The sequence below is a fragment of the Phascolarctos cinereus genome, unplaced genomic scaffold (assembly GCF_003287225.1).
Source record: "Phascolarctos cinereus isolate Bilbo 61053 unplaced genomic scaffold, phaCin_HiC Scaffold_3;HRSCAF=262, whole genome shotgun sequence".
In the NCBI taxonomy this organism is placed as follows: domain Eukaryota; kingdom Metazoa; phylum Chordata; class Mammalia; order Diprotodontia; family Phascolarctidae; genus Phascolarctos; species Phascolarctos cinereus.
Genome location: NW_027555736.1, coordinates 243,379,040 through 243,393,217, shown reverse-complemented (window position 1 = coordinate 243,393,217; position 14,178 = coordinate 243,379,040). Strand labels below are relative to the sequence as shown.

Below are 14,178 nucleotides of genomic sequence, written 5' to 3'. Positions count from 1 at the left end.
GATTTGATGGGACGGGCCCGCGGGGGAGGATCGTGAAGCTGCCGCCGCCGCCGCCGCCGCCGCTGCCGGAGCCGGAGCCCTTGGGTACCGCTGTGAGGCCTAGAGGCGCCGCCGCCGCCGCCTCTCCCGCCGCCGCAGCCGCCGAGCCGAGCCGGAGAGACACCGCACGGGTCTGCTGTCGCCTGGGGCTCCCTCCCGTCCCCCGGCCTCCCCGCCGCCGCACGCTGCCGCAGCCGCTCCCGGAGCCGCCGCCGCCGCCAGCCTCCTTCCATTCCCCGCGGCCCCGCACCCTCACCCAGGAACCACCGATCATCTCCGGATTCTCTCCCAGGAGCTTCAAGGTAACTTCGCCCCCGTGCCGCCCGGCCCGGACCTGCCCGTGGCTGGCCTCTTCCAGCCCGCCCTCCGGGGGGAAGAAACCTGCCCGCAGCCCGGCCCGGCCCGGGACAGGGCCCGGCCCGAGCGCTCCCCACTCGTCGGCTTTACCTGGAAATGGTCCCGGCTCTTTTCATTAACACTCTTCCCCCCTTTCCCTTCCCTTCCAGGATCGGGGTCAGATTCTTCCCCCGCCCTCCTTCTCCCACCCGCGGCCCGGGTTGCTTTGGGGAAGAGGTTCGAGCAGCGGCTTCTCTTCTTTAGGGCTGGGGGCGGGGGGCGGGAAGGGAGACGAGGGGGTGGCATCCCCACTGACAGACCCCCTTCCCCTTCCCTATCTCTTCCCTTTTCCTTTCTCTTCTCTTCGTCTCCCCTCCATTCTCATCTTTCTCCTTCCCCATCTCTTCCTCCTCTGTTCTTCTCTTTCTCCTTCCCTTTCCCCATCGCTTCCTCTCTCCTCCATCCCCATCTCTTCCCCTCCTTCCTTTTCTCCATCTCATCTTCTCCTTCCCCTTCCCCCTCTCTTCCTCTTCTCCATCCCCATCTCTTCCTCTCATTCCATTACTACATTTCGTCTTCTCCATCTTTCTCTTTCTTCCATCTCTTCCTATATCCTTTCCCTTCTCCATCTCTTCCTCTCTCCTTCCCTTCCCCCCATTTCTTTCCCTTTCCCCTTCTCCATCTCCATCCTTTCCTCTTCCCCATTCACATCTCTTTTCCCCTTCTTCCTCTTTCCCATTTCTCTCTTCCCTTTCTAACCCTTCCCTCTCCATTTCTCTCTCCTTCCTTCCCTCCTTTTTGAGTTTTAACTCCCTGGAAAATACCCAGTGCCTGCTGCCCAGTGGAAAATAAAAGGCACCTTAAACTAGGATCTGGTGAATGCTTCTTCGTTGCTTTTGCATTCAAACTTATTGATAGATATTGTCAAGTATGTTGGGGTTGACATTCTTGACGTTCATTTTTCATTCTGGACAGAAGAGTCAAGTCATTGGAATTCTCTGTTTATATAAACTCTGTCTTGGTATCTGTCATTGTACCAGAGATTCAAAGTTGGAAATGGGGGAGGGAAAGTGGAAAAGGGAGATGAAAGGAGTGAAGGAAGCACAGGATTTAGGGAATTTAAGTCTTGTTGAGTTACAATTAGAGCTAAATAATTCATAAACCAGGATGTAGAGAGTGTTCCTAAATTCAGTATAAAAAAAGTGTCTCTTGTGACTTGTACCCTTTAATAGCATGCAATTCCATTTTAGCTGTTATGTTTGTATTTAAGATCACATGGATAGATTTTTTTTTTAAAGAAAGTTTGGGTACTATGATCAGCTGGAAAAAGCTCTTTGAAGAAAATGAAATAGATCTTTAAAAAACCCAAACCTTAATATTGTGTATGTGGGCATGTATTTCTTTAAAAAAATTTAGAATGTAGATAAATAACATTTAAAATCAAGGAGAAAGTTCCTTACTCACTTCTGTAAGAAACACTTGTTTTATATATTGGACCTGCAGATAAGTTATTGTATTTCAGCATTTTTCCATAGGTGGTATTTCTGTCCTACTCTACCATTAATCTTGCATTGAGGCCTTAGTGCCGTGGAGATGGTGGCTTCTGTTTCAGGTGCTGAATGAAAACAAGTATAAGGCTTGTTGCTTTCAGGCTACATCCTTTTTAATTTATTTGAAAGTGAAGAATCTTCTTTTGGGGGCAAAAGTCAGTTTGAAGACGTGAAAGTTGATGTTAAATGGTGATGAACTTCATTGCCTAAACATCAGGGGAATTCAATTTGGTTGTCTGAGAAGGCTATGAATTTTGTTTTGAGTTCAGCTGTGTTTACTGCATGATTTCATCATAGTTTTTTTATATTCAGCTTTAATAATGTAAGATGGCTTCATTCAAAAAGAAGCCTCATTTTTGAAATAATCTCAATCATGCCCTTTTATGTGTTCTTTGCAAAGTAATTGAACCTGTCATCATTTGCATTGTGGGACTTTTATCATAGATAACATGTTAAAAGTCATCTCTAGATAACTGCAACAATTTTGGTTCACTTCTTGGTAAAGTAATGATATAGTTGCTCAGTGGAAAAAGAATAGGAAAAATCTGGATGTCGTTCGTAGTTTTAAATATTTGGGGGAAATGTATTAAGACTTTCTGGTTTTAATTTATAAATGTGATTTGATGATTTTATCATTATTATAGGAAGCAAGATTCCATAAGAAGCATTTTAGAATCTAGAAATGGTATGTCTAGAGAAAAACAGCATAGCAAAGTAATTGATCAAACTTCTGGTATTGCTTATTTCTTTCATACTTTCCTCGTAGCATACTACCAGTTTACTTTTACTTGTATAGGCATCATTTATGTGATTTTGAATATTTAACTTGTGCCTAGCACCTTCTTGCAATTGCTTTGGGACTGTATTTATAATACTACTTTCTCTTCAGTAGGGATATGTCCTCAGCACCAACCACTCCTCCATCAGTGGATAAAGTAGACGGATTTTCTCGGAAGTCCGTCAGGAAAGCCAGACAGAAGAGGTCGCAAAGCTCCTCACAGTTCAGGTCTCAGGGCAAGCCTATTGAGTTAACGCCTCTGCCTCTGCTGAAAGGTAAGTTTTATGGCTAGATGTTTATATGCATATGCATGTATATAATTTTCCCCATCTGAATGTGTTACCTGTTAAAATGTTTGAAATGAAGAGTAATGGGATTATCAAATTAAACCATTGTGACAGACTTTGGAATAGTTAGGTATGCTATTGAAGTAAGCCTGTAGTTGGCTAGTTAGATGACTAGTTGTCTATTTTTCTCCACCCTACCCTTTTAAGAAGTATTTTTTGTTTTTTTATATAAATCACCGGTGATCATTGGAAGGATAGCTGATACTCTAGGGAGAATATGCTGGATTTGCAAATGGAAAAATGAAGTGCCAGAAAATAATTCATTAACTGTTCCAAGCTGTATAGGCCTACCTTTTTAATAATGTGAAAGCTTTTGGCTCTATGGGCATTATGATGGGTTTATTGTATATACCAATGACTATCATTTTTGTAGACTTGACTACAGGAAGTAGATAATCCCATAGAAGGAACTAATGCTTTATGAAGAAGTTATGGGAAAGGTTAGCTTTTTAAAATAAAAAAATTTAGTCACCCTAATGAATTACAAGCATTTTTAAGTTTGTGGCATTACATTAATAAAAATGGGTATAATCACAATCCACTTAACCCTTTTCCCCCCTCGACCCTGCCATGTCTTTCTTGGAAAGAAGTCATTGGTATATTTGTATGAGGGATATTTTTGAGGATTATATGAATTTTTAAGCTCCTTACTTTTTTGCTTTGGTGTTTAAGTATTCTCAATTTACCTTCCCTTCCCCTCTGTCTGCTTTGTGTTTATGAGCAGTCATTGTTCTCCGATTTATCAGAATCTGGCTCCCATTATATTGAAGTATATCACAATCCAGCTTCTAAGAAATATATCAGTCAACTGAACTTTCATGAATAAAATGATAAAGAATATGGACAATACTACATAAGCTAGTGGTTTTAAAGAAACTCAGCAACTTGCCTAGCTAATTTGTTATCTTTCATTTGGTTCTGTATTTTTTGGTATGTTTTGTTTTTTGTATAGCTTTGTATGCTAGAGGCTAGTATAGAAAAATTGGGCTTTTGATAGCAAAAAGCCTCAAACATGATATAAAATCTCTTAGGTTTTTAATTTTTTAAAAAAGAGAGAGTGAAATGGTGATGGAGATTAAATTAAAATTCCAAAGTATATAACTGATGATTTAAAAAATCTGATTTGGAAGTCCCATGTGACAATTAGAGAGGCAGTGACCATCTGTCTCCTTCATGGCATCCTAGAACTTAGAAAACCTGGGTTGAAATCTTGCCTCTGACATATACTAGGTGTATTACCCTGGGGAAGTCATGACTTCTTAGAGCATCAGGCAACTCTAATACTCTAAAGTTACAGATTAGTGGCTCTGCTGCATCATTGACAGAGTTTCTGTACTTGGGAATTCCCTACACTGATGAAATCACAGGTCTGAACCAAGAAAGGTTACCACCGATTCCTGGAAAGAATATTATCTCCTACTTACTAAGGAGACTATTAATTTATCTGAGTATGAGTTCACAGAAACTGTGTATTTAAACAGTTTGGGTTAAATATATTTCTCAATAAAAATGAAATTCTTTTAGTTGATTAGAGAAGTGTAGAAAAACGTTTTTGGGGAAAAAAAACTAATCATAGCTGCTGAACTGACAAGGTTGAGAAGAATTCTTTCTTCTGTAATAATTTATTTAATCTGAAGCAGACATGTAACATGCTTCCGTTACCTTCAGATCTGACAAAGGACAATGTAGAGGCTGACAGACTTAAAAATTAAACATTACCCTGAAAACCTTATTTAGCTTTTAAGGATTAGAAAGGATTTTGATCCTCATTAGACCAGAAAAATGAATAGAGGAACATGGTGACAATACTGAAATTTGAATGGAGAAATAGTTTTTAGGGAAGAGGTGCTTGTGAGAAGAATCATGGATACATTCATTGTGTTGTTCTCCCCAGCTCAGTTCTTAAGAACAGTCAGATTATGTTGAAAACCATCCAAGAACTATTCTTCAAGAACAGGATTTTTTTGGGGGGGGGTGAATTTCAACATTTTGCTAGCTTATAAGAATTAAATAGGAAAAACAGCATGACAACACAATATTATATGTATGCCACAAAGCCCAATTTCAGAGCAGTTTATTGAGAGTAATTGTGTTTAATAAGAGCCTTTTGGGAAGGTGAGAGACTCTTGGAAACTTCATGTTTTTAGTTTTTAGTTTTAGTAATCAGTTTTTAGTAATAACTTGGAATATAACGAAGGTTAAGGAAGAATTTCTACAGGGTGAATTCCTGTTGGTCAGTCAGTCAGTGGGCATTTATTATTCCCTGGCTATGTGTCAGGCATTGTGCTAAGCACTGGGAATACAAAAAGTGGCAAAAGACGTTTCTTACCCTGAAGGAGCTAACAAGCAAATGAGTATGTACAAATAAATTATATACAGGAAAAATAAGAAATAATTACAGGAGAAAAGATACTAGAATTAGGAAGGGTTGGGATATGCCTCTTGTAGAGGATGGGAGTTTAGTTGAGACATGAAGGAAGCCAGGGAAACTAATAGGCAGAGATGTGGAGGGAGAGCTGTTCTAGGCATGGAAGACAGAGAAAATGTCTCGGTCAGGAGATGGAGTGTCTTGTTGAAGGAACAGTGAGGAAGCCAGTGTCATGGATCAGAGAGTATGTGGTGGGGGAATGAAGTGTAAGAAGACTGGAAAGATAGTGACAGTAGGTGGGGCTAAGTCATGAAGGGCTTTGAACAGCAAGCAGAGGATTTTGTGTTAGATCCTGGAGGGCAATAGGGAGCCACTGGAATTTATTGATCAGGGGGTGACATGATGGGACCTGTGTTTTAGGAAAATCATGTTGGCAGCCAAAGGAGGTGTTTGGAGAGGGGGAGAGACTTGAGACAGACAGACCCTTCAGTGTGCTACTGTAATAGTCGAAGTGTGAGGTGATAAGGGCCAAGGTGGCGGCACTACCAGAGGAGAGAAGGGGGCATATTCAAGAGGTGTTTCAAAGGTATAGGCGACAGATTGAATATTGGGAGGTGGGGTGAGAGACAGTGAAGAATTGAGGATTATACCCAGGTTGCAAGCCTGAGGTACTGGGAGAATGGTATTGCCCTCTATCATAATAAGGAAGTTAGGAGGGGGGAGATTTTAGAGGGAAGGGGAATGAGTTCAGTTTTGGACTTATTGAGTTTAAGAGATCTGTTGGACCTGTTGGTCTGTTGGTCTATTTGAGATGTCTGAGAGGCACTTGGGGATGTGAGATTGGAGGTCAGCAGAGGGGTCAGGGCAGGATATATTGATTTTAGAATCATCAGCATATCAGAAATGATAAATAAATCCATGGGAACTGATAAGACCACCAAGTGAAGTGGTAAAAGGGAGGAGAGAAGAGCACCCCGGTCAGAAACCTGTAGGACCCTTACAGTTAGAGGGTGTGACTTGGATGAGGATCCAGCAAAGGAGACTGAGAAGGAGTGGTCAGATAGGTAGGAGAACCAGGTGAGAATGATGTTTATGAAAACCTATATAGAGGAGAGTATCAGCTTCTACTGGGGCTCAGGGATGAGATTTCAGGGGGATTTGTGAACTTGGATGGGGAAAAAATTACATCCAAGTAAAATTTTGCATTTCCTTCAATTATTCAAAAACATTTTTTGAGGAGTCCATAGGCTTCACCATACTGCCAAAGGGGTCTGTGACATAAAAAGGTTAAAAACCTTGGCCTACAGGAAACCACAACTAAATAAGCTTATGTACATTCTGAATAATAGTTATTGGTTTAATGTTTCTGTGCTCTTATTTTGAATAAAATAGAATATTTGGTCACAATTTTATTTGGAGTCCGGTACAAATTATGGGCAGCTAAGTGGAACAGTGGGTAGATCACCAGGCCTGGAGTCAGGAAGACCTGAATTCAAATGTGGCTTCAGACACTCACTAGCTCAGTTACCCTGGGAAAGCCACTTGCCCCTGTTTGCCTCTGTTTCCTTGTCTGTAAAATGAGCTGAAGAAGGAAATGGCAAACCACTTGAGGATCTTTGCCAGGAAAACCTCAAAAGAGGCCATAAAGAGCTGGACATGGCTGAAAATGGCTAAACCACAAACGAATTATGACTGAATTTGATGAGCATCACTTACGGAATAGACAAAATTAAAGTCCTTATGGCCCTTTATTAAGCCTGTTATTTCAGGGGCCTTGAAAACAGAGGGAATAGTATAGATTTAATGTCTGAGAACTTTGTTTTCTGTTCACTAACATAAAAACCTGGGTTACCTTGGGAATTTTCCTTGGTAATTTTTAAGCTCTTAAAACCACAAAAATCAGGGAACTAAGAATAAGACAGGACACCCTAAGCTGAAGTCCCTGCCAGTTCTAAGTCTTTGGTCTATTTCTCATCCTTTTTGGTCGTGCATTGCAAATGGTTTTCTTTACATACTAGAACGTGGCCGATTCTTAAATAAATAATACTTCATTAATTTTTGGCATTTTACCTGTCTCTTCCACGTCAGAACCTTAAAGTAAAAGGCATGGAAGTAAACAGCTTTGGCTTATCTCTTCAGCTAACATTATATGGCTTTGAAATTTGTGTTGATGGTAATATTTTATTTAGAAAGCAATGTGAAATTTTCTATTACTACAAATATGTAGGACAATAAACTTAGAACTGGAAAGGACCTCTGAGGCTTGTCTACTGTGACCCTCTCGTTTCACAGATGAGGAAACTAGGTCTCAAAGAGTAGTTAAGTGACTTACAGACTCAAGGGTTCAGTGGTTGTGAGCATCAAAGAGACTGGATTTGAACCTATATCTTCTAACTCCGGAGCCAGTGTTTTTTGTATAAAAAGTTTTTTGTCAAGGCATCAGAAGAAGGATATAGGGAGTTTATTATTATTGTTTTTAATCAAGGAATATCAAGGGTATCAAATCAGTTGTCAGTGTGAGTGATTGTGTTTTGTCCCTGTATTTTAGGAAATGCATGCTAAACTGTTTAGAGAGTCTTTATATAGTTTGATCAATCAGTAGTAATCAGACAGTAAACATTTGTCAAGTATCTGCTGCGTGCCAGGCACTGTGCTCCAAGTGCTGTTGTTTGTACATATGTCTCTACAGTTTTCTGTACATTCAAGAGCATGTCTTTAGAATGATGTATCTTATTACACCTCCAGATTGGTGCAATAGTGTGTTTATTTTAATGTATGGAGGCTAACACATTTGAACTCTCTAATGAAAATGTACAGTTACTATGTAAATCTCACTTCAGATTTTGCATGCTTTTGGGACATAGTACCTCATGGGAGCTAGCTTCATCAACGGCAAACATTAGAAATAATAAGCACTGGGTCCCAGTGGCAGTATTGCTAGATTTTCTTATTGTGGTAGCCAGTAACCAGTTCCTCATTTGTATAAAAAATATTACTAACTACAGCCCTATTAGGAGTTAATACTAAGTTGAAGGAAAGGTAGATCATAGACCACTTAGAGGAAAGACTTGAGAGTACGATTTTTCCAATGTGTTTTAAACATTGTGTTATAATAATAGGCGTTAGTCGTGGTTAAAAAATTAAATGGAAAACTTTCTAACTTTGTTGTATTAGGCTTGTTAATTTTCAGGTCTTTGATTTGGTGGTTTAATCCTTATTTTCTTTGAGCCTTGGTGCAATTACACTATGTATGTGCACGATGATAATTTGTTCAGCTGTTCAAATGTGTACCGTACTCTTCAAGGTACCATCACTGTTGCTCTCTTTATTTAATTATCTGTTAATTTACTAAACAGGATCAATGATGTCGCTGGCATGGCCCACTTTTCCACAGATGTAAATGCAGTCCTTCCCTACTTTCCTGTCCTGAGTGATTCCCATTTGTATCTTTCCATCAGTCCCTTATAGAAGGTCTCCGTAAGGTGCTGGAGACCTCCCTCTCGTTCTTTTAATATTTTCTGGGTACTGGTGCAGCACTTGGGCTGTCCTGACTCACTACACAGCCGATCCATCCTCTTTTCTGGTCATGTATTTCTGTCGTGTTATCTTTTATGTAGTTATTTGTGTACAAGTTGTCACTAAAAGCTTTTCTTCAGATACTTATACTACTGTAAGATGTATTTGTTTTTATGTTTAGAGAGCCATTCTGGGCAGACTGCGGGTTTGAAAGGTAATTGGAGGAAGTCTTTTCACTCCATAACATTTTTGTATTTAACTTTTCCCCCTCCGCGTTGGAATTTAGGGATTTCAAGCTTAGAATGTCTGCCTGGTAGATTTGAGGTTAAGAACCCACATCTGAATTGTTTGAAAACAAATATACATCTTGACTTTTGAAAAATGTTTTATTGACTCTTTTCGTTTAAAAAATTTTCCATCACCGTTACTTCCCGAAGATATACTGGGGTCCCACCACCTCCTCTCCCTTATACAGACTAATGTAGTCAAGCAAAACAAGTCAGCATAGTGGCCAGGTCTGAAAATGTATATCTCATTCTGCACCTCTAACCCGTTACTTCTCTGTTTACTTCTCTCTACATCAATTGGCATGTCTTTCTGTGTTTCTTTGAATTCTTCGTGTTTTTAATTTCTTACAGTAAAGTAATATTCCATTACATTTATGTACAACAATTTGTGTAACTGTTTTCTTAGTTGAAGGGCACCGTGTTTCTAGTTCTTTGCTCCCACAAAAGTACCACAATTAATATTTTGGTATGTACGTCCTTTGTCTTTGACCTTCAGTGGAATCTCATGGTCAAAGGGCATGGACGTGCGCTCATTTTTTTATTTTTCTGTTTTGTTTTGTTTTTTGGCTAGGCAGTGGATTAAGTCACTTGCCCAGAGTCACACAGCTAGTAAGTGTTATGTGTCTGAGGCTGGATCTGAACTCAGGTCCTCCCGAATCCAGGGCTGGTGCTCTATCCACTGATACACCTAGCTGCTCCTCATTTTTTTAAAGTGTAATTCACGGTCCTGTCACGAGTATTAGTGTGTGTTATCTTCCCATTTGTCCCTTTTGTCTTTTGTCCACTTTGCCAGTCTGTTGGGTGTGAGGCCATGAAGGCTGAAGCTCCTCTGGTGCAGATGGAATCAATCAACAAGCAAGCATTCATTAAGCACTACTATGTGCCAGGCATTGTGCTAAGCCCCGGCGACACAAATACGACGAATGACACGGCTTCTGCTCTCAAGGAGCTTGTATTCTGATGGGAGTGACAGCAAGTACATGTATAAGTGTACAAAGAAAATAAATATAAGGTATTAGGCACTAGCAGTGGTGGGGGCAGGGTGTCAACAGGCTGTGAAGAACACAACCAGCTGAAAAAACAAACTAGGAATTGTATCTATTTTAGGAAATCTAGTCAAAACAGTGGGGGGCAAAGTGAGAAGGTAGATAATTTCCAAAAAGTCAAATGCATAGAGATCTCTTTATAATAGTGAAGGAGGTACCGAGGTCTGCGACTCCAGAGAGAGGGTTGAGGGGAAGTCAGATAGGGAAATCTTTTCTAGTTGGAAGTCCAGTGAGGCGGGGAGGATTTTCTAGCTCCTGATGATGAATACCAGATACCAGTGTGTCTTTTCAGTTTTCTCGAGTATTATGATCGCCTCCCTCTCTTTGTCAGGCTCCTATCCATTCTTTTTATTTCTTTTAAACTAATTTTTTTCCTGAATTTAACAAACACGAAAAAAGAACTTTCTGTATGCAAATAAGAAAAAAAGAGGATTACATGTGAAACCCTTTTATTTATACTTTGCTTTTTTAAAAAGTATGTAATCAATTTAGTAATCTGTCTTGTCTGTGATTCTTTCTCAACTTTCTTCTTTTCTCTTCCTGCATTTTTAGAGATGTTTCAGTGACCCTCTTCTGTTTCTTTTCGTTGGGAGAGGGGTGGGGCAACATTATTGCTAGTTCCTCCTTATCTCACTCTTCCCTGAAAATAAAAAAAGGGAAAAACCCAATCCTTATAGTAAATAGCAGAGTCAAACCCACACATTTGCCAAGTCTGAAAAATGTATGTCTAATTCTGCACCATGATTCCATCACCGCTCTGCCAGGGGAAGAGCCATCACCAGTTGTCTTAACTTTGGTCAGTGACTCCGGAAGAGAGAGTGAGGCTGACAAGACTTTGTGCAACTCAGCCTCGCTTAAATCCAGTTCATGCAGGAGTCAAGACATCATCCCTGTGTCATTGGTCCTCTTCCAAAATGAAGGACAAACAACCATAAAACCAGAGGTAGCCTGGGTCCTCATTATTTCCTTAAATAGTGGTTGTGCCCATTTTTTAAAGTCCGTTTCAGGTACCAACTCCATGAAGCCTTCTCCGATTTAACTCCCAGCTGTCTTTATAACAATCGTCCTTTTTGAACCTCACACAGGACTGAACTTCTCTTATGTATGTGTGTGTGTGCATTATAATTTTCTGTCTCATCTCCATAAAACGGAGATCCTCGAAGGCAGGAAGCATATAATGTCTAAATGTTTTATTTGTCGGGTTCTGCACACTGTGGTCATTTAATAATAAATGTTTATTTAAAGAAATAAATGCGGACTTCTAAGTTGGGGGTGGGAGGGAGAGGCGAGGACCCTGGTGGGGGAAAATCTTTGCCCAAAGTTTTAGAAAAGTGGAATGGTAGCCCCGGACAATCACATGAGTGCACCGACTAGAGCTGAGTTAATCCAAAGGCCGGATTCTTTAAGAAATTTGGGCAGGATGGGGCAGCCAGGTGGCACAGTGGATAGAACACCAGCCCTGGATTCAGGAGGACCTGAGTTCAAATGTAGCCTCAGACACATAACACTAGCTGTGTGACTCTCGGCAAGTCACTTAACCCCTTTGCCTCGCAAAAAAACCCCCCAAAACAAAACAAAAACAAAGCAATTTGGGCAGGAGAGAGCTAAGGAGAGTTAGTTGTACATCTAGTATATGATGCAGAGGATGATTGTCCAAGGTAGGAACCTTGATAAAAACAAGTTAGGAAACTTGATAAAAGTCCCCACCATATTTCCTGGTGGTGTTTCTCTTTAAATCACCTTAGTACTGTTATTATTATTATGGAATTGGGTAAAGGGCGGGGATGAAGGAAGTTGTGGGTTTAGGGAATCTTCTAAAGTATTGGTGGTGGGGTTGGAAAAACTTCAAAGGGGTAGGAACAGTGTGTCAAGACCTGACCTTGCAGATAGGGAAAAAAATGTAATGAGGCAATGAACAGCTGGTGGTGGTGGTGGGCCTTTGTCAGCTCTGGCCTTTTCATCAATTCAGGAGCTCTCTCTGGGCCAATATAGTTATGCAGCTCCTTTGTATTGTAATTAGGAGTCTTGGAGAGTTGCCTGGGGGTACGAGGTTAAATGACCTGCTTGTGTTCACTAGACTAGTCCCTGTCTGAGGCTGAACTTGAACCTCTTAATGGTTCCTAGGCTGACACTCTCTATCAACGTGACCACACCATTTCTCTGGTGCTCCATTTATCGCTCTTTAATTGTGACTACACAGTTCCATATGAAACAGAACTTGTTAGTTTGATGAATGGTGACAGTTAAACTAAATTATTTACTTATAAGAACTGTCGATAATGGGTAGAATTGGAAATAATTCTGACCAATAGGGTTGCTTTTCTTCTCTCTGATTTAGGTTCAGAAAATGTTTTTCAGGCATATATTGTAAGCTGTTTAAGAAAATATTAGCCCTCTGAAAATGGACATGACGAATGTGGCATTGAGCTGGGTTTGTAGCATAACTTACTGCTGTAGAGTGTTTATTGTGATTTGGAGTTATTTTACAAGTAATTTTGGATGTTCATTCGCATGTTAAGCCTTAGTTAGGAACCAATAACAACTGAAATCTACAGACACCAGAAACTCTTTTTTTTTTTAGTATGATAACACTCTGAGTGTTCTCTTTCCATAGTCTCCTCTCCCTTTTTATGTAATTGAAAGCACAAGACAATAGATCATGCTTTGTTTTGTTTTTAGTCTTTCTGACAATATTTTAAGAGCATTTTTCAATTCAAAATTGCTTTTTTGGCACCTTAATTCCTTTTATTCACCAGAGGGGTAAATTTTCTCATTCATCTTTGACACAGTTTTGGTAACAATTGCTTTGGTGTGGCAGGGAAGCTACACTGTATTGTGTTTGTGCCAGAATTTTCATGAATCTGTTCTATAATCCAAAATATATTTTGTATTTGGAATAGCATCCAAAAGAATTAAATTCCCCTTTGAAGTTTTTTATGTGTATTACCTCGCTTGTCATATTTACAGTGTAGTTTTATTCTATTTTTGCTTAGTTTTTAGAGTATTTTTGAGCAATCTTCGAATAATAGTAATCCAAAATGGACTGTTTGCTTCTTCTGTTTCTTAGCAAAGAATATAAACTGAAGAAAATATCTCTAAAACATTTCCAAAAAAGCACTATTTTGTAGTTGTAAACTTCTTTTGGCCCCTAATCCCAAAAGAAACTAGCTCCCAAATATATTTTATATTTAATACAATTACCTTATTTCAATTTTCACATCTTTATATGGGAGGGGAGGTTATTTCCAGCTGGTGCCTTCAATGTCAAGGGTATCCTAGTTTTGTGATCATTGTCCTTCAACTAACTAAGCATAGGGTTTTAGAAAAGTTACTATGTACAAGAACAGCAAATTGCTTGTTTGCACTAGAAACATACATTAGCTACTAGGTGACTTTGGAGCCTTTGAAGCCAGTGTTCTGTTTTCTTGGGAAGTAATTATAAGATTTTGGTAAAATTAAATGCTAAAATGTGACTATTTTATGCGTGTGGAACAATTAAACCTATCTTTAAGATATATTTCATTCACTTTGAAGTGTGAATATTTGTCGTTTTATGTGTAGCAGAGACATTCCAATATAGCCATTATACAGTCTATATAAGTAATTACGGGTAGCAGTGCTTCTCATTTATTTATTGATTAAAAGAGGGTAGCTGCCAGCATGTGTGTCTCATCTCATCTGTTAAAAACCTCTTAGAATGCCCTTCCTCTCTATCTTAAAGACTGAATATTAAGTTGCTGTTGTTTTTGTCAAAACTTTGCTAAGTTGTTTGGTGAACATATGTACCAGACCAGCTAGCCAAGAAACCAGTTTAAACTATAAAGCAGGCTTTATACTGTCGAGTTGGTTGGGTCTTTCTTGCACGGAGCCCAGACAAGATGGCTTAGTTGAAAGTCAAAATGACCTCGTTA

The 14,178-nt window shown here is 39.8% G+C and overlaps 1 protein-coding gene across 2 annotated transcripts in view; it reads left to right on the top strand.

Annotated features, from left to right (window-relative positions):
* The first annotated feature begins 256 nt into the window (after positions 1–256).
* Positions 257–14,178, top strand: part of PPP2R5E (protein phosphatase 2 regulatory subunit B'epsilon) — a 163,756-nt gene continuing 149,834 nt past the window's right edge. Inside the window, exons 1-2 of one of the 2 annotated variants that reach the window (XM_020986511.2) lie at positions 257–341; positions 2,815–2,978. In XM_020986511.2, coding sequence (XP_020842170.1) covers positions 2,822–2,978 — 157 coding nt within the window. In that variant the 5' untranslated portion in view covers positions 257–341; positions 2,815–2,821. The remainder of the gene's footprint in view (positions 342–2,814; positions 2,979–14,178) is intronic. The other variant, XM_020986508.2, reaches the window with a different exon arrangement.